Raw genomic sequence first — 20,598 nt, 5'->3', positions numbered from 1 at the left:
TGAATTGCATCGAACGGCCAATGTTTTAGATATATGAATGAGCAGCTTTATTTAGTTTGATAGAGTACATTTAGAGTAAGCCAATGTTAAGCTTGTGATGTAAATCATACTACGTACAATACTAGTTCTTTTCCTTTTTTGGTTCTTTGAATAAGTATATCGTTTCAAATAAAAGAGCAAAGAACTTCATACAATATTGAATAGATTATGCTGCCCAAACCTTTATTTTATTTTATTTTATTTTTTTGGGTTTTAGAGAGCCCCAAGGGCAGAGGATGAGTATCAATCCCAAGATCTCTTGAAACCGGGAGGGAAGAACCACTTGAGCTATCCCTCACTCTCAACAAACCTTTATTTTTGAGGTTTAATTTTTAAACAATAATAGTTTTACCACAATATTGTTTGATATGCTTTTTGATTTGTATCTAAGCAACATATAATTCCGACCGTTTATTTAATAGAGAATGCTTATTTTGAAGTTCAATAACAACATATGAATAATATTCGCAATTTTAATTTGCATTGCAAAGTTGAACTATTTTATTTCTCAATCTTGAGACAACTAAGGGCCTGTTCACATTTACTGAACTGAGCTGAACTGAACTGATTGGAGCTGAACTGAACCGATTAGAGCTGAACTGAACTGAACTGAATTGAGCTTAAATAAATATTTTATGAGAGAGGGAAATTAAGAGCTGAATTGAACTGATTGGAGCTGAACTGAACTGAACTGATTGGAGCTGAACTGAACTGAAATTAAGTAAATGTGAACAGGCCTTAAAAGTTCCAATATTGAGTATAGAATATGGATCAAGGTTCTAAATTTCTGAGTTGGGTTTTGTATGTGTTTGTTATATTGGGTATTTGGTTGTGCTGCCATTCTTTGGACCAGAAGGGATGGGCTTCATCTTATTGGGCCTTGGACCTCTCCTACTGTTCTTGGGTTTTGCCATTGAGCAGTAAGCCAATTAGGCCCAAATGTAAAGCGAGAAGAGATATCTTTCCGGGCTTCTTGCTTTTTTAATTCACAATTCCATCCAAACACGAAACACCTACCTTTTTATACTAGGCAATCAAATATCTGATCTGGTCTAAACTTATTCACAATCTTTGTTACCCAAAACCACTAAATCTACTAAAATCTGATTTTGAATACGATCCAAATTTGATACAAATTCTGTTTGACCATACCTTAATGTTTACGACTAGTTCCTTTCCAAATTATTAGAATTCAAGTTATCTAAACCTTTTGATCCACTATTTATGGGCTAATCATCTAAGGGCCTGTTCTCATACGATTATTTTTAGTTCAATTTAGTTGTTCAGTTCATTTCAGTGCTAATTTCCTTCTTAGCTGAGTTCAGTTAATGAGAACAGACCCTAAGAGTAGAGAGGAGGATAGGGAAATCTGCATCACATGATTTAATTCGAAAGACCAAGATATATTGGATAATACATACTAAAAATTATAAGAAGCACCATGATGCATGCATAAATGATACATCTCACAAAGTTCTTATTCAAAGGTTGTCTCACAAAATAAGATTTTGGCGCTTGGCGCAATCCATGTTCCTCAATTATTTTGAAAAATTTATCCTATTATGGATCAATATTCAATACTTGTGGTCTAAATATAAAGAAAATAGATAGTAGTACTCATTAAAAAAAAAAAAGGCAGTGTACTGAAAAGAAAAAGAGACAAAAAGCCGAAAAGTAAGTAATTAACACTAATCATAATATTCATAAACACACCACCGTCAAAATTAACACCATTTTGTACTAAAACCACACTTTTAATTCTCTCACTCACACTCTCTCCATGTCCCCGCAAATTCAGTAACCCCACCATTTCTGACAACACCCATTCTCCTCTCTTTTCCATTCAAAACTCAAAAAAACTCAATATTTCACCATTTTTGTTGACCATCTCTTGACCACCTCTTCCTCTTTTACTTACACTCTAATTTCAATCAAATTTAATCCCAATTTTTAAACAAATTAATTAATTTATTAATTCCACAAATATATATATAAATAAATATATATTTATGTGATGTTTCTGGAATTTCCAGCTTTCTGAAGAAGTATTTATGGTGTAACCTCTTTCTCAACTGTAAACATCTACTTCAATCAATGGCGACTAAAAATGGCGGTTTTCGAGGAGCTTCCTTAAAGCCGTCTTCTGCTACTAATCATAAGTCTTCTTCTTCCTTCAAATCTAAGCCTCCTGTTCGTCGCACCGCTTCTCTTGGTGGTGCGGCCGCCGCTGCTAGAGATGTTTCCGACGGTTAGGGTTTCTCTTTTTTTATAATTTTTGTTTTTCGATCTGTTTTGTTTTCTGTGATTGATGATTTTTTTAACTTAATTTGTGTTTATTTGAATTATATTTTGAAATATGGAGTGATAAAGTTTTGGAGCAAATTAGTAAATTTAGTGTTAATTTGAACAATGCCTTTATTTTAAATTGATTTTGTTGTGAAGCTTGTTTTCTGTTTGTGATTTTTGTGTAGTATGCAAGAATTAGTGCAATGTGATTGGTAGTGGAGCAAATGATGCTTTGATTGGTTGATTGGAATTAGTGGATAGTAGTGGTGTGTGTTGCGTGATCACTGGAATGATCAAGGTTGTGTTTATAAGTGGTGTCGAGGCGGTAGTGTTGAACGAGCTAGGTGAATTACACGTTGTAGTTAGAATTAGTCGAGCGAGGTGAATTATAGAATGTATGACTTCAAATGCGGAATGGAGGTTGGGATGGGATTGGCGAAGAGCTTTTCATTTCCATTATTACAATCTTTTACCTAGATTTTCTTTTCGGATGGGAGGCATGAGAATGTGTAGTATGGTATGAGTTGGCTGATGGTGGCGTGGAATGTGAGGTTATCGTGTGGAGAATGTAAATGGATGGTTTATGACTGCGGGAAGATGATACTGAAGTGCCATTTTACTAGAAACTGTGGAGTATTTGCAAGGAGAAAAGCTTTCATTGCAGACTTAAGGTTTTGTCACTACGGATTTGTGTAAAGGCATGGCCAGAATTGGAAGGATGAGCTGTACATTTGAAATTTGTGTCCCAAAGGGAGTAGAATCCTGATCACCATAGAAAGATGTTCAAATGTAGTTCCGGACTATGTTTCCGGATGATGCAGATTCTGTTTGTTCAATTGCAACTCTTTAGTCCCGCCTTCTTGGTTTACTACGTACGTGAGTTTATATGTATTAGACTCTTGGTTTGTCAGTGATTTCTTGGAAGTAGGATATTGTAAAATGTTGGAATCAGGAGATATTTGGTGTGATAGTTGTTCTTTTCCAATGGATTACATAGCAGGGTGCAAATTTTTTATCTGAGCAGACCAGCTTCTTCTCTTAAGTGAGCAAGAAAACTAGCAGAGAGTTTGTTAGGATATCAGGAAAATAAAATTGGAAAAAAAAAAGAACTAAGCACATTATTTGGCTGTTATTGATTATATCTTCTGGAGCAGCAATTATGTCTCACGGATGAAGTACTATAGACTGATGCAGTTGATAAAGAGGCTGTTTGAAGATGTATTTTGCTGTAGTTCTTGTGTCATTGTCTCGATTTTGTCCCAGGAAAAGCTTAGTGTTTATGATTATAGGGAAGAGGCTAAGATGTACATGTACATCATCAGTTGAATGTCTCATTTATTATTCTTCCAAATTTTTAATCTTTATCTGTTCCTCTTAACAACACCTGTATTATATGATTCTGTTGGGTCCTATGATAGGGACAATTTCACAAGAGAATTCTTGTGTACTGTAGAGTTCTTTATATTCTATTTTATCAGTATTTTTATCTCTATTATCTCCTCCATCATATGGTCCAAAGATTTTCTAATTGCAAGTAAATATACTTCTTTTCTAGTTTTCTCTCTCCTGCTAATTCATTCATTAACTTTATTTCATCAGCTCCAGGCAGAGTACGAGTAGCTGTTAGACTGAGGCCTAAGAATGCAGAGGAATCAGTTACAGATGCAGATTATGCTGACTGTGTAGAGTTGCAACCAGAGGTTTTTTCCCCTCTGTCTATGTCTCTTGCACAAGAACTCTGTATTTTTGCATTAACTTGCATCTCTTTCTTTATCACCATACAGTGTATGGTTTTTAGTATTACTGCTAACCAATTGACATTCTATTCCAGCTCAAGAGGTTGAAGCTTCGTAAAAACAATTGGGACTCAGACACTTATGAATTTGATGAATTGCTCACTGAGTTTTCATCCCAGAAGCGTGTCTATGAAGTTGTTGCAAAGCCTGTGGTTGAGGTGTGTCGTCAATGTGTTTGCAATTTTTAACCTCAATGAAAACCCATATTCAAGTGTTGCATATATATTACTGTACTACAATTGACAAAGTGGCTCTGGTGATTGTGGTGTAGTGGTTTACTTTGTTTAATGAGGAGGACATTTAATATCTAGTAGCTTTGTATGTAGTTTTTTCATTAAAGGGTATCATTGTTGAGAATGAGTCGAAGAGTATTGCATTGGACCATTTTTAGATGTCCTTTACACAATAAATGGCTGGAATAACTTAACTGAAGTCTGAGTGTTTTTGGTTGTTAGGTTTCTCTTTTGTTGCTTAATTGTCATCTTCGATTTTGAATTTTGTAACCAACAAGTAGGCTGCACTGTTGTTTAGCTTCCCATTTCTGATTCCCTAATTAAGCATTACTTCTTGCTGATTTTGTATGGTTTCTAGGCTGATTAATGTGCTTCTTATCCTGTTTTAATCAATAGTGGCATGTTAAGACTGTTTCTTGTGATCTGACTTCTGAGAGGCACAGTAGGTATCTTTCACATATTTTTATCCTTCTTTTATATATTTTTTTTCTCTTCTTTTCTGTTGGGATGAGGTTTAATTTTAAAGCGCTACATATGTGGACGGCTGGACCATATGTATGCTTATCAGTTCATCCTATGTGAGGGATGTAGGGCAAACACTTACGAATTTTGTTTCTTCTTCATGACTTCTGTAGTCTGCACTCCTACTTTATTCTACAGTATTTGTACTTCAATTAAAAATTTGATGTGTGAGTGACTGATTTGTTTTTTCTGCTTTTCTAGAGTGTGCTTGATGGTTACAATGGAACCGTGCTGGCTTATGGCCAAACCGGTACAGGAAAAACTTTTACTCTTGGAGAGTTGGGAGAAGAAGATGTTTCTGATCGAGGTATCATGGTCCGCTCCATGGAGGATATCCTTGCTGATATCTGTTTAGATACTGATTCCGTCTATGTATCATACATACAGGTTGGTTGAATTTATCAGTTGAAAAAGCAGCATACGAAATTAGTAATGTGCATTTTATAGATTTCCTTATGGCTCTTCCAAGCTAGCCAAGCTTTCCGTATAAAAATCTTTTATTATTTTTGCTGTTTTACTTTTACTAATACATAGATTTTATGCAGCTTTATATGGAGACTATTCAAGATCTTCTTAATCCTGCAAATGACAATATTCCTATCACTGAGGATCCCAGAACAGGAGAGGTTTCTTTGCCTGGTGCAACTGTTGTTGAGATAAGAGACCAAAACAGCTTTCTTGATCTCCTGCGATTAGGGGAGGCTCATCGTTTTGCTGCTAATACAAAGCTGAATACAGAATCTTCTAGGAGCCACGCCATCCTTATGGTTATAATATTTTCCTTCACCTGTTTAATGCTAGCCATTTCCCTAGTATCTTCGTGTTCTCTAATGCCATTTTGTTCCCATCTCTATATATGCCTGGAAATTAAACACGTTGAATATGGAACATCTGGTATAAAATGCTGATTAAAATTAATGCTGCTGCTGGTGATGGCAATGATAATAATACTGGCTGACAATATATGAATGACAGTATTTGTAAAAAGTTTGCCAAGTCTTGAAAGAAATGTCTCGTGTATCTGAATGACAGTTCCATAAATCACTCGAATTGTCGCTTCCCGTCCTACTTATTTCCAGCATAACGGTTTAAAATCTTTACTTTTAAAATTTAAGGGGTTGTGCTTCAATAATAATTACAAGTATGTGATTCTGAATATTCATTCGAGTAGTGCTTAAAGCTTAAAGAAAAATTGACGTGCTGTTGTTTCCCCACTACTTCCTGATCATTTGAGAGACACTAAACATGAATTGCACAATATGCCATAGTTTTATTATTGTTGGATGCAAAATTATCTATTGCTATGCTTTTAGTGTGAGATTTGGCGGAGAACTTTATAATGTAATGGCCTGTCACAGATATTGTGGTGCAAAGTTGCATCCAGGATTCCAGGTTACACAATGGGTTATTGTGCAATAACAATTTAATTGCTTCAATGTATGGACTACTAGGCATAAGATGGACTAATTGGTTCCAAAGTGATGAGCACACATTCAGTTGTTGAAGAATTCAAAAATAAACTGAATTTTGATTATTCAATTATATTCGATCCTTGGAAATTACACCATCACAGTGCAAAAACTCTGCATGGTCTAATATATTATTTAGTTAAGAACCAAGAAATTACACCAGTAGAATATAGAGAGATTTTTTTTTTTTTTTTTTTTTTTTTTTTTTTTTTTTTTTTTTTTGGTGATAATATAGAGAGATTACGTACACTGGACTTTGTAAGATTAGGACTTGAGGAGGATTGGCAACACACAAGGATGGAGAAAAGCTTACTATCTAATCTCGTAGAAGTATTAGGATTTACGGCTTGAGAATATAATTGGTGTAGAGGGTGGAACACTGTTTCTTCTCCAAAAGCAGTTAGAGCACTGAGACTCTGAGAGTACCCTGTTTGTCTGTTAACCTGGTAGTCATTGATGTCGAAGATTGCTATCGTCTGAAAAGTGGGTTAAAGAGTTGAATACAAAGTATATCTTTTGCTTTTCTTCCATTTAATATACGTAGTAAAATATTGTATGGCAACTTGTTTGGAAATTCTTTTCTTTTACATTATCTTTTTCCTTCATGTGAGTTGCTCTTTCTATTTGCTTTTAATAATATCCACAAATGTGTTGCAACATGTTTGGTGTTGATGATCCATTTCAGATACAAGTTAAGAGGTCCATTGGAGGAGGAGAGCCTTCTTCTAGTGATGATGAGAACCAATCAGTGAAAAACTGTGATCCACCAATACTGCGGAAGGGCAAGTTGGTGGTGGTAGATCTTGCTGGTTCTGAGCGTGTTCACAAGTCAGGTGCAGATAAAAACAGTCTACTTTTGTGATATTTTGTGGTTCATCTTGCATCAGCATTTCATACTTATTACTTAGTGAATAGGTTTAGTGTTTTCAACATGTATTTATATGTTTCCTGGCCTATATTCATAATTCTGGATTGTAAATGATTACTTTCTGTTTTAAAAAAGTGATCATTACTGAAGTCAATTTCCTTTTTTTTTTGCTGGTAGGAAGTGAGGGCCATACCTTGGAGGAAGCGAAGGCTATCAATCTCTCCCTTACTGCATTAGGAAAATGTATCAATGCACTTGCAGAGAATAGCCCTCATGTTCCAGTACGTGATTCCAAGCTCACGAGGTTGCTTAGAGATTCATTTGGAGGTGAGGCATTATAGTTTCATGTGATATCCATTATTGTTCAGCTATGTGCATGATGCTAGCTGTTTTCACTCAAATGAGTCAAGTCTCTTGGCAAATGTTTTGTCCCTGTTGTGTGTAAATCTAAAAAGAAGCTGGCCTATTGAGATACATCAAAAAAAGTTTTCATGTACTTTTGACATACAGGGTCTGCGAGAACATCCCTGGTTGTAACAATTGGTCCTTCACCCCGGCATCGTGGAGAGACTACAAGCACTATATTGTTTGGGCAAAGAGTGAGCAGCCTTTTTCTCTGTAATTTGATGTGGTTGCACAATGCTATTTCACTACTTCGTTTAATTTCTTACATCTGTTGTGATAAGGTTTTGTTGTGCTCTGTCCCTTTTATATTGATTAGATGAGTGGGTGTAAAGAAAAGGTGGATAAAGTAGGAGAGAGCGAGTACAAAATAGATATGCTTTTATTTTGGGAAAATTTGAAACTTCTGATAATTTTAGGATGATGTAGGGATATTTAAAATTCATTGAAAATGGGTAACATAGATTAACTAATGTATGAATAGTATGATTGGCATCTGTTATGTTTGGTTGCTGAGACTTGTCTGTCACAGGCCATGAAGGTTGAAAACATGCTGAGAATAAAGGAAGAATTTGATTACAAAAGTTTGTCCAAAAGACTTGAAGTACAACTGGACAAACTTATTGCCGAGGGAGAACGACGGCAGAAAGCATTTGATGATGAAGTCCGAAAAATACGTCTAGAAGCTGAGAACCATGTCTCTGAAGTTGAAAGGAAATTTTCTAATGAATTAGAGGTTTGTTGAAAATGTTGGGTACTTTGCTTCTTTGCTACTGCATTCTAAAACCTAATCATCTTTGGAGTGGGTGGCTCTCTGCTTTCCATTCCGTTTGAGGTGTTTATGAACCTTTTGAGTTTGTTCTCTTGAAATCCAGAAAGAAAGAACAAAGTGCCAAATGGATTATTTAGAGTCCATAAAGAAGCTTGAAGAGAAGTGGATTACAAATCAGCAAAACCAACAGAAGAATGGGTTCAGCAATGGTTCATGTGATAGAGAGGTATACTACTGCTGACACTTGTTGCATAGTGTTTATTGATTTCACCGGTATAATGTTTGTTAGTTTGGCTGCCATATGTTTTCTTTTCACAGCAATATATATACTTATAAAATTGGCTTGGAACATAGTATGTACAGCTTATGCTGAATATTGTTTCCATAAGCATGTTAAGTGCATTGATTCCCTGGTGCATCTTTCATTTAGGAGCGAAATGTGTCTCTATCCGAAGAAGTTGCTGAAATTAAAAAGCTTCTTCAAAATGAAAGTCAATTACGAAAGGCAGCTGAAGAGGAGGCCAAGAACTTGAAAAATCAACTATCTCAGTTGACATCTTTAGAGGTATGTTCTCACTTTTGTTTGGTGGTGCCTGTGATCTAGCATCTTTCACCCTCTTCTTCAACCTGATTTTTTTGGATTTGTAGGGAGGTGGAACTGCTGAATTTGTCAGACTTCACCAGATGCTGGAAGATGAAGCTTATGAGAAGAAAAAGCTTCAAGAAGAAATCACATCTTTGCAAAGCCAGTTGTTGCAGCTTACGTTTGAAGCCGATCAGGTTTTTATCTCTCTTTTTACAGCCATGCATCCTTTTTAGTCGTGTGATTGTTGCTGCATATACAAATAACAATGCTAGGCTATTCAACCAAATATTTAACTTGTGATATTGGTGTCACATAGTTTTTAATTGGCTTTGTAATCTCTGGAGTTTGTGTGTTGGAATTGAAGGAGTGTTCTCTTATAGGTAGCAACACTATCTGTCTTTAATTTGGATACTTTCTGACTTGATCACTACTTGGAACTTTGTGTCACTAGATGCGGAAGTACATTGAAAGGCTTGAATCAGGAAATAGATCTCGTCCCCAATCACTCACATCCCCAGGTAGACAATCCCAAAACAAAGACAGAGAAAATGGACCCAAGTCATCATTTAATTCACTCTTTGAACAAGGTGAGAATAAGGTGTGTATTTGATGCATCTGATGTTTGGCATTCTGAATCACTGTGTTTTAATTATCATATCTTGATTGAACAATGACTAGAAATCATAGAACTATCTCCTTGTTTGGTGACCAATATGGGGAAGGGCGAGGCTTTAAGGATGTCTTCTCAAGATTTATCTTCTGAGCAAAGTGCTATCATAAGCTTTTCCGAATTTTTTATCCTATCAGTTTTATGGCTTTCATGAGGACGTTTAGCATACTTTCTTTCTTCTGATAATCTTTGCAGTCAAGCCCTTATGTATAGAAAATTATTGCTTTCTAAATGGCGCTCTTAATCCTAAAATATCTCTGGCTGGTAACCAAGGTAGTAAAAATGTAAAATGCAGGATATGGAGTTCTCAACATTCATTCTATCAGCATGCTGTGATTTCTGACATCTGTGATTGTTAGTAATTTCCTTACAGTCTTACGCTTGCATAGTGACATTTTCAGTATCGTGTATTGTCAGGGTCACTGAAATGTATAGGTAATTAGATTAGAGTCATTAGACAGACTTTCACAAAGGCAATGCATATTAGGGTTCACATAAACATAAGTTCTCACATGTCTGGAAATGTGTCTCTTTCTGATTCAGAACTATGAAGAGCTTTTTTTACAAGGGAACTTTGCTGTTGATTAAGATTATCCTTTCTGTTTAGGGGACCTAGTTATCAGAGTTAAAGCATCAACAATACCTCAGTACATGATAATGATATTTTGGTCATGTAAATGCCATCAGATTCTTTCATTTCTTGTTCTTTTAGGGCAGGGGAGTGTAGAGGATATAATGGTAGTTGAACTAATGAACTACTCCCAAAAAAGGATGATACCTGGTTGCTGTATTTATGTTTGTTTTTTGTCAAGTTAGTTTTATCTGCTCATTGTAAAATCATTATTGCAGTTGGATTGCAAAGAATCTTATCGATGCTTGAGTCAGAGGATGCCAATACACGTATTCATGCAGTGAAAATTGTGGCTAACCTTGCTGCTGAAGGTTGTAAGATTTTACTTATTTCCTTTATGATTTGTTTTGCCGTTCATCTCGTGTGTAGATTTAAAGTAAACATCATATGAATTATATATGAAGTTGAAACCTGAAAGAGTAATGTTGGTTATGTAGAAACAAACCAAGAGAGGATAGTGGCTGCTGGTGGGCTCACTTCCTTGTTAATGCTTCTTAGAAGCTATGAAGATGAAACTGTTCGCCGTGTAGCAGCTGGAGCAATTGCCAACCTTGCAATGAATGGTAAATGTTTTTATTTATTTATTTATTTTTATTTCTATTGTTTCTGGAAAACCATGCATTTAGTTGTTCAAGGTAGTTTTGCTTTCATTCTCATGCTGTCTCTTACTGGGACTTGCAGAAGCCAATCAAGAACATATAGTTGCTGAAGGTGGAATCAGTCTTTTATCAATAACAGCCGATGATGCGGAAGATCCACAGACTCTTCGCATGGTTGCTGGAGCAATGGCTAATCTGTGCGGGAATGGTAATTTATATCATCTCTTGTGTTTCAGCCCATTCAGTGTTATAGTCTCATGCTATAATAAGTATACTATAGGTTCCTTTTGTCAGCTATGTTCAATTTCAGAAGTTGTCTTTTCCTGATTTGGGTACATTTAAAAAAAATTATGAGAATTCAATCTTTTCTCTCCCATTAATTGTAGATCACTATCAAAGGGTATTTTAGTAAATGAAACAAATTAATTGCAGTGACAGTTGTGGCACCTGTATCTCTCACCACATGTAATTTTACTAGCTAGTAGTGTTAGTCTTGGTTATGCTTTGTCAGTTTCTCTTTCATTTTCTCCTTGCCGTAAAAATAGGAGTAACTTCTATTGTCCTACAATTCTACTGTTTAGAAATTGTTGAAGTAGGAATCTTCATAGAGCTATGATCTATCCATTAATTTCACATCAAAAAAGTAATTCCAGTCTGATGTTATTTTCTGTCTAATAGATGTAAGGAAATTATTTGAGCTTTTATAATCTTTAAATTTGAGTTTACTTTTTCCAGATAAGCTACAGGTCAAGCTACGAGCTGAGGGTGGTATCAGGGCATTGCTTGGGATGGTAAGATGTAGACATCCTGATGTTCTTTCTCAGATTGCACGTGGAATAGCCAACTTCGCTAAATGCGAATCTCGGGGTGCAACTCAAGGTATGTGCCATCTTTGCCTTGTTGAGTAACTTTATTAAGCAAGTGGCTAGTCTCTTTCTGACTGATGTATTCTGACTTGTTCTGAGATTTTGTTGCATGAGCTTCCAGAGCTTCCTAAAGGTCAAGGGCTTGTTTTTCTTTATGTATGTTGTTAGAGGACCTGTTGTTATTATCTCATAGAGTCAAACGGTTTCAGTTTTCAAAAGTGAAGCATGGCTTCTTATGTTTAAATTTTTCATCAATTTTGATTACAAAATACTCGCACTGGTATTTTGCTCTAATAGTTGATGGGTAGAATTTATGTTCAATTGGTGACGTGGTGGAATGTGATCATCAGCTTAAGGAGGGAGAAATGAGTTTTTGTTTTGTCCCAATTCCATTCTTCATTCCTGTCAAGTGTCAAAAGAAATTGTAGTATTGGACCTTTTACCAAAACACCTAGGTTTTGAGAAAGCTCTAGGTGTCGTGCACAATTAAATTTCAGAAGTCTTAAAGTCCCTTCGTTGATTGTCCCAGTATCAACGCTGATTCAAACGCTAATTTGAGTATGGAAGGAGAATTTGCTGTTTAGATTCGATAGGTCGTTTGATGTTTCTCATGCTTGTGCCTTGTTTACTCTAGGGTTAAAAATTGGAAAATCGCTACTGCTCGAGGATGGTGCACTTCCTTGGATCGTACAAAATGCCAACAATGAAGCTTCACCGATCAGGCGGCATATTGAGCTTGCATTGTGTCACTTAGCTCAGCATGGTGAGTAAACTACTCTCCTATTCAAACTGTGTAAAAATTGGAACTCAGTGAATTGACAATTGAAAAAAATGTATATCATTTCTGCAGAAGTAAATGTGAAAGATATGATTGCTGGGGGTGCACTTTGGGAGCTGGTACGCATATCCCGGGACTGCTCACGCGAAGATATTAGGACTCTTGCCCGTCGAACCCTTATTTCCAGCCCCACTTTCCAAGCAGAGTTGAGCCGGTTACGGGTGGAGCTATAACTTTGCTGACGATTATACATTCTCATCCATAAAGATTATCCAGATAGGATTCTCCGGATGCAGTGCAGTGCCTCTAGTATGAAGAGGAAATATACGATGCTGAACAAGTCAGTACGGACATTTTTCCAAGTCTGACGTATACAGTGGTGGAGGTCAGTTTTGTAATCCTATATTTAATGTATATCAGCTCGAAGGGGAGCTCCCCTGCCACACCTGAGATGGATAAATGATTCTCACTGAGTTCTTGTGGTTACCTCCATGGGATTCCCAGATTACATCTATGAAGGGAAAAAAAGTAGTGCTAATATCATTATTGAGGTCTCGCCTAATGTATTGTAGCATTTTATCTATAAACGTGTAAATTCTAATGTAAATTGTTCCAATTTTTCCCTATACAAATCTTAAGGTTGTATTCGCTTCAACTAAAATAAGGCCAGCTAATTCTATTTCTAAGTTATATATAGTCTAATCTGATCCCTTAATTTAAAGAAGCTTTGATTGTATTTGTACTTCAATATACTTGTGAAGTAAAATATACTCTTATTAATCAAGTCTAGTTGAATAATAAGTTTATAACGTAATGTGTATTATTTTGTATAGTTCTATTCTATTAAACCAAATAAAAATGTTTTGCAATAAGCAATTGGGAAAAAAATATTGGTCAAACTTTTACCGTATAATTTGTTTAAGAAAAATAATACGGATTAGATACTTGAAAAGTTGAAATAATACGAGTAAAATGGAACACCTCCTACCCCTTACCATGCAGCAACCATTTTCCTGTTAGCTAAGTAACCTTACCAACTTACCGAGCACTGCTGTCGTAGCTTATAAATGTCATTGTCGTTTGAAATGCTTGTACTTCTTACGAAGTATATGTTCGTGGTGTCTTGGATAACAATGGCGTATAGAGGTGCACGGCTGTGAGGAGCGGAAGGAATGTGGCGGGGGTGCGAATGTGTGGTGGAAAGAGCTGGCGTCCGTAGGGTGGATTAAAGAAATACGTGCTATGTTTCGGTATCAGTGAAGGAAGCTGTAAACAGTCGTTCAATCAACATACATTAAAATCCTGATTCCTAATTTTAGAGTAAGAAACATGTATGTGCGTGGTACGCAAGAGATTGAAAATCGAGGTTGGACAAGAACAACAATAAACCCAGCTATATATATTTAGTCAGTACTTGAAGTTTAGTGATCGATAACCCATGCACTGTCGTCAAAGATTAAGACAAAGACAAAGGATAATTATTTTATCTCTTCATTTCTCAAAGTTTACGAAAATGACAAGGGATATAATACAGACAAAGTTGCATAGACAATTAAGGCAGCTCATCAAGGTTAGGATTCACTCAACATAATAGCTAAATTCCTCAGAAAAAAAATAAATAAACAAAACCCTACAATCAAAGTCCATGGAAAGCAAGATAGGGTTTCCATATAATTATATAAAGGCTTTTTCATTTGGTCATTCTTTAATTTGTGCGTAGTAATTATACCTTTTTTTTTTCTCTAAATTTTTTGTCAATAGTATATAAGAATATGTACAAAGCATTAGGACCAATTATCATACAAAATAAGGATCAAGGAGTAGAGGGATGACTAGTCCCTCCATCTCCTCCTGGTGTGACTGGAGTTCGGTCCTCATCCCCATCCCCATCCCTCCTGTGATAGGAGGGACACCCCGTAGTTAAAAAAATAAAATAAAATACAAAAAACGGTGAGCAAATTAAAATGGCATTGAACTCAGATTTAGTTAAATAAAACCATAGCTTAGCCCTTGAGACCTTCATGGAAATGATAAATGACTGTTGTAATTTGCTTAATGTCCAAAGATACTTCCGTAATTCAATGGCAAAGTCTTGTGGGAATCAAAGTATAGCCTCCTAGATGTTCAATTGTCTCTTCTACAACGTACTATATGATAGAAGTATGACACTGAAATCAATACATAATTTACTAACCCCTAAGAAATTAAAAGCTTAGTACCACTCAATATAATACCAACTTATTATACATACATGGAAATTTGACCATGTTATATTGGATGACTGAATTACATATGGCTCATTGACTACCTATGCTTAGTATCATTAATTTAAGTAAATTATTTGCTAACCATGATCGCCGACAAGTAAAGGTTAGCGATCCAAAAGCTAGAGTTAAACTATTTTTATCATGCATACACAAACATCTTAAAACCGAAAAATTAAAATAATTCAATACACTTTAGAAAGATATTTAGAAACAGGAGAAGTAATATACAACATATATGTTTCAACGAGATTTAAAATACCCTATTATTATTATAATTTATTAAACTTTGTGACATTGAAAGTGAAGATAAAGGGTGTATTAAACTGAAATAAATTTAAGAGACAAAAACAGTGATGAGTAGTGAACAACAAGGTTCCACTCTTACACAACCTCTCAATTGCAAACAAGTAAGAGATCAAAAGAAGAGAGAGAAACTTTCACAAACAAATTTGGTTAAAATCTACACTAACTCTCAAGCCGGAGAGGTGCGTGGGTGTTGCTGTCTTTTTTTTTTTTACTTCTGTTTTTTTAATGCTTAGCTGTGAATCTGTTCAGTCTGTTTTTTCTATTTTCTTTTTTTTATTTAAAAAAAAATTTATTTATAAATAAAATTAAAAAATAAAAAATGCCTCGAAAAGGAACTTTTTTAGCTCCTTAAAATTAGTTTAATCAGAGGTTCAGAGTAGCAGCGCACGTGCAAATGTGCAATCCTTCAGTCAGATCACCAATATATTCACTCATCAATCACCTTCTTCTATGCACACTATACTCACTACTTCTAAGTTCTAACCTTCTCCAATCTTCACTCTTAATTCATCATGTATCCCAACCCCCCTACTTTAATAGTAATGCTTATATCCAGCCGTAAAGGCTGACTATGCACAGGTGTATCCATGTAGAATTAATTCCGTGTTTTAAACATAATCATACGCTGTCCATCATTCAATGTTAAATTTTAGCTTCTTATGTACCACTATCCAACAATGTTGTATGTGATGCCCATACTATATTGTCTAGTGTGTAGTAAGTTGATGCTAATCTCTATGATTATGGTCATGTAAGTATGTAACATGTTTAGAATAGTAATTAATTTTTTTTTAATTATGTGATAAAAGCGAAGTTATGGGAATGAATGATGGTAATGCGTGCAGTGAGAAAAAGTTGGTGGGCGCTGAGTTGCATGTGAAGTAAGTACAAAGAAAGTGATCAAAGACTCTCCCTACTTTTACTCTGCTTATTCATCATTTTTTTTCCCTAAAATATACTTGTATACAATTTTATACTCCTTTCATAATTATAATTAAAGATGGATCATAAGTAGTTTAAGGTTTTGGATAATTGACCCACCTTTTCTAAAATTTTTTTTTTTTTAAAAAAAACATTTTATTGATTATTATTAATGATACTAGTAATATTTCCTCCGTTGTATTTTAGTTACTTTGTTCTACAAGAACAGAAAGAAAACTTGATAATTTTAAATGTTTAACTCGGCCATATAACAATTTCATAGAGCGAGGAAAGAAATAGTAGAGGTACTAAAATGTGGAAGTTTGAATATTTCTTTTAAAAAAAATTATAATAATGTTCTTGTACATATGTATATGAAAATGCTAGTGTAATAAGAACTTGAAATTAATCATTTTTACAAATAAAATTTCACACATGAACACTAGCATCACTAATATAAGTTAATGGTTTATCACAAATCATAAACAAAAACAAACCCATGAAAATTATTAACATCCAAAGTAATGTAAGATCAAAGAAAGAAAAACAAAAGAAAATTATCCAAACAAACAAAGATAAGGCAAAAAAAAATTAAAAAAAAAAAATAACAAAGCAAGAGATGATGAGGGATAAACCTTTTCTCTACTTAAATTCTGAGTAGTAAAAGTTTCCAACTTAACAAAGAGCTTCATTCATTCAAACAAAAGAAAAGAAAAACATTCACTTATAATTAATCCATAAAAGGAGTAAAATGTACTAACATTTGATCATCATATTCTCAAAAAGGAGGTCGATTATTTGGAGTACCCCAAAAAGCCTCAGGTGGCAATGAATTCAACAAGTTTGGTGGCAACCCTTGTAGTAAAATCCCTCCTCCTCCTCCTGATCCTCCACCACCTCCGCTTCCATTATTATTATTATTACTGGGATCGCCCATGACTTGCCCTCCTACTCCTCCAGGTGGCGGTGACCCTAATCCACCGCCACCATTATTCCCAGGGCCTACTCCTGGCATCTGGGCCCCACCTCCCTCTTCTTCCTCTAGTGGTAATCTCTCATAGGCCGCGTTCCCAAAAGACGCGGCCATAACCACTACAGGCCCAGATGCCAGAAGAGGCCCTACAACCCCGCCCCCTACCACCTGCCCTTGACCTCCAGCTAGATAAATGGTAAGTCCAGAAGCGGCAGGTGGAGCTGGGGGCGGTAAAAACGACCCAGATAGAGATAAAATTTCAAACCTCCCATGTAAGGTAACAACCGCACCCGGTGCCCCCGGTTGTCGGAGAGTAACATTCGCTACAGTTCCCGTGCCACTTAAGATACAAACCCCTCTTTGCTTACGACGAGCAAAGTTAGTTATACTGTCCATAATATCACATCCATTTGCAACTTCCATAACATGAGATCTAAGAGCATTAGCACTATCTCTTGTAATAATAATTGGTGGTTTAGGTTTGTTCTTGGATCCAGCTGGTCTTCCTCTTGGCCGTCTTTGGATCTCTCTTTCGCCGTCACCTCCGCCTTCGTTCTTGCTATCGGCTGCCCCCGAGTCGTCTCGCTCCCTCTTTAGACTCGATTTAAGGTCGCTACTACTTCCGCTTTGCTCAGCTTCCGAGCTATGATGCTGTTGTTGTTGCTGCTGTTGCTGTTGTTGTTGATGATGTTGTTGTTGGAGTAGATGTTGCGGTTGTTGTTGTTGTTGTTGTTGCTGAAAGTGGTGAAACTGATGATGAGGGTTTAGATGAAGATTATTAGAATGAAAAGGAGGAGGAAGAGGCCTTCCATGAGCAGTTACTTGATCCATATTATCGAAATCGATATCGAAATCAATAAACCCAACCTTAACGATGAAGGAGTTGTATGAATAATTAACCCTAATTAACTAGAACAAGAAAGAAAGAAAAAATGATGATAAGAAGCTAAGAATTATAATTTTCATGGGATGGTAATAGAAGTAGAATATTTGAATTGATGGAAATAAATGATAATTGGTAAAATTAGGGTGAAAAATAAGAATAGAATCACGTAAAAAATGCAAGAAAAAGAGTAGAGCAAGGTTTTAGGTTGAGAATGAAGAGAGAAGAATGAAAGTGTTGGAGAGAAGAAGTTGAAGATTGGGTTAAATTTGAGAGGAGAGAGAAATTTAAGAGAGGTGTGTGCTTTAGATATATTTTTTTTGATCAAATAGGAATCAACAAAAAAAAAAGGGGGGAAATTTGGGAGAGTTGGGTTAGGGTTAGGTCTTAAAGGGTTAGGATTTTTTTTTCTTTTTTCTTTTATTTATATTAATTTTTAGATTATTTATTTATTATTTTAAATTTGTTTTTGTTGGGGTGTTAGAGGGATTAAGGACATAAGGTTGTTAGAAGATGGGTTATGAGAATTTGTGTAAGAGAAAGGAGGAAAGGCAGCATGCGCATGGGCGGTGACTAGTGAGTGAATGTGAATGGAAACAAATTATTAGATGGTGTTGGATTTTTTGAAAATTTTCATGATATTTTATGTTAAGGTTTCTAATTTGTGAAGACTAGAACTCATGTAAAACCATGTAAAAAGGATAGCCTAGGTGGTTGCTGAAGCTTTTCACTTCCCCATTTCAGGAAAACCTAGGATCGATTAAGGTGTTTAGGCATTTGATAGTAATATATTTGATTTATGTATACTAAAATTTCATGAACTTCATATACTCCCTCTGTCCCAAAAAGAACGACCCATTTGGGTTGATTACGCGGGGATTAAGGAAGTTAAGTAAAAAGAAGTAAAAGTATATTGGAAAGATAAATTTACATGGGGTTTGTAAAAAAATAGAGAGAAAAAGTAATAAAATAACATGGAAAATCAAATTTTTATATGGGAAAGCTAATTTTGCACAAATATTGTAGTAAATTGGCGAATGTTTTAATGCAAATGGGTCATTCTTTTTGGGACAAAGTTTTGGCCAAATGGGTCGTAAGAACGGAGGGAGTATGAGGCGAGCTAAGTTTTCTCGAAAGAATTGAAAAAAAGATGAAGATAACAAGCGAAGGTAATCTAGTCTACTTGAATGTCTTGAATTTAAATTAGTCATTCTAATTTAAACTATTATAGTCTTGGGTTCTGTTTGGTTCATCCATTTAATTTTGTCTGTATTTGTTTATTTATTTTATTGAATTTACCTTATATTGTTTGAAATATTTTCTTATATGTTTTGTAATTATTTTGCCTGAAATTATCTTGTCTAAACTTATTTTGTTTGAATTTATTTAAAGTTTTTTTTTTAAAAAAAAAATTAGATGAATTTCTTAAAATTTTTTGTAACTATTTCTTAGTATGAGGAGGAAATTTTGGTCCACAAACAAGGGTGCGGAGATTCCATTCTAAAACCGATTGGCAGTAGTAAGATTAACTCTTCTACTTGATAAAGTGGAACCATCTATCTATCCTATTTCTTCAATGTGGACACTCACAAGTGAGCTATAATGGATTTCAACAATTATACAACATATTGTATGATATACTCTATGATCAAAAACATCTTTTCACTTAATTGTAATGTTCATTTGGTGGAACTTCATATGAACAAAAGGATGAATAATAATGGACATGTATCGTGTGAGTTTGTGTACAAACAAAAGAAAGAAAAAAAGGAAAAGAAAAGAAAGTGCCCCTCATCTCAAATAATGGGACCCCTCCCAGATACACTCCAAATTTGTCCCTATCCTCAAATTTGGTTGAATGATGTTGACCCATTTTATTAATATGACCTAATTTAAACCCTTCCCCCTAATGTATCATCCAATTAAACACCCCATAACCCCACCCCCTTAATAATTTAAATAATTAATTAAATATCTCTCTTTTTCTTGTTCTTAATTTTTGTTCCTGTTAATAATTAGGTTGTACCTTAATTAAATGAGTTACATACATTTAGCAAACTTGTACAAGTACATAATAATATATGTTGTCCCTTTTTCATCCCTCATCTCTCCATGTCTTATGTTACATATATGCACCTTAATTAATTACAGTACCTTCTTTTAATTTTAAACTATTTGTCATACTTCTGCTCAACTCATCACGTACTTCGTAACAAGTTATTGTGTGCCACTTTGCATTGTTTTCAAACCAAGCACTAGTTTAATTCAAAATTCTAGTAGCCAAAATAGGTGGACTAGAAGTACATATACTATTGTGGCATGATCTTGCAGTGTATGACTTTGATTTCTATGGGTATAATTTTATTATTATCATTTCCTTGATTTATAATTTTTGCTGAATTAGTTTGTTAGTAATACGGAGTATAATGATAACAAGTTAGGATAAGTGCATCTCGTACTATATATAAATCTAACAAGATCTCATATTCTCACGTATTCAATCTTATATGTTTATGCATTAAGGATAAAAAGAGTGTCAAATACTATACTTTCTAATAATAATGATAAAAAATCACTCATCACTTAGCTAGATAGAGTCAAACATTGACAAGAAGAAAATGACAGTCCAAACTCTTTGAAGACCAAAAAAAAAAACAGAAAAAATAGGCGTTATAACATACAAATTCCTGATAAAAAGGGGATTGAAATAAAATTGGAAAAACCAGGAAGA

The 20,598-nt window shown here is 35.0% G+C and overlaps 1 protein-coding gene and 1 pseudogene across 2 annotated transcripts; one reads left to right on the top strand and one right to left on the bottom strand.

Annotated features, from left to right (window-relative positions):
- The first annotated feature begins 1,801 nt into the window (after positions 1 to 1,801).
- LOC145613330 (kinesin-like protein KIN-UB) lies at positions 1,802 to 13,203 on the top strand. Of its 2 annotated transcripts, none has more exons than XM_081668416.1 (19): positions 1,802 to 2,287; positions 3,931 to 4,025; positions 4,157 to 4,279; positions 5,078 to 5,263; positions 5,422 to 5,643; positions 7,031 to 7,178; positions 7,391 to 7,540; positions 7,724 to 7,812; positions 8,148 to 8,351; positions 8,491 to 8,613; positions 8,818 to 8,952; positions 9,036 to 9,167; positions 9,425 to 9,560; positions 10,493 to 10,585; positions 10,712 to 10,837; positions 10,956 to 11,081; positions 11,609 to 11,752; positions 12,374 to 12,502; positions 12,590 to 13,203. In XM_081668416.1, the coding sequence occupies exons 1-19, from the start codon at positions 2,134 to 2,136 to the stop codon at positions 12,748 to 12,750; spliced, it is 2,676 nt and encodes an 891-aa protein (XP_081524542.1). In that variant the 5' UTR covers positions 1,802 to 2,133; the 3' UTR covers positions 12,751 to 13,203. The 2 variants fall into 2 exon arrangements, with proteins under 2 accessions (XP_081524542.1, XP_081524541.1); XM_081668415.1 differs by having other exon boundaries at positions 3,925 to 4,025.
- A 3,314-nt stretch (positions 13,204 to 16,517) lies between these two features.
- LOC145614938 (AT-hook motif nuclear-localized protein 22 pseudogene) lies at positions 16,518 to 17,868 on the bottom strand (annotated as a pseudogene).
- Between the last annotated feature and the right edge of the window lie 2,730 nt (positions 17,869 to 20,598).

This window comes from Chenopodium album, chromosome 25 (assembly GCF_948465745.1).
Source record: "Chenopodium album chromosome 25, dcCheAlbu1.1, whole genome shotgun sequence".
NCBI lineage: Eukaryota > Viridiplantae > Streptophyta > Magnoliopsida > Caryophyllales > Amaranthaceae > Chenopodium > Chenopodium album.
The sequence above is the reverse complement of the archived record's forward strand: the minus strand, read 5'-3'. Positions and strand labels throughout refer to the sequence as shown.

What these genes read in the sequence shown, in the direction of transcription:
- LOC145613330 (XM_081668415.1), top strand. Translation starts at nt 2,134, where the DNA reads ATGGCGACTAAAAATGGCGGTTTTCGAGGAGCTTCCTTAAAGCCGTCT. An exon ending in TTGCAAAGCCTGTGGTTGAG is followed by an intron (nt 4,280 to 5,077) that starts GTGTGTCGTCAA and finishes CTGCTTTTCTAG; the next exon opens with AGTGTGCTTGATGGTTACAA. An exon ending in TAATTCACTCTTTGAACAAG is followed by an intron (nt 9,561 to 10,492) that starts GTGAGAATAAGG and finishes TCATTATTGCAG; the next exon opens with TTGGATTGCAAAGAATCTTA.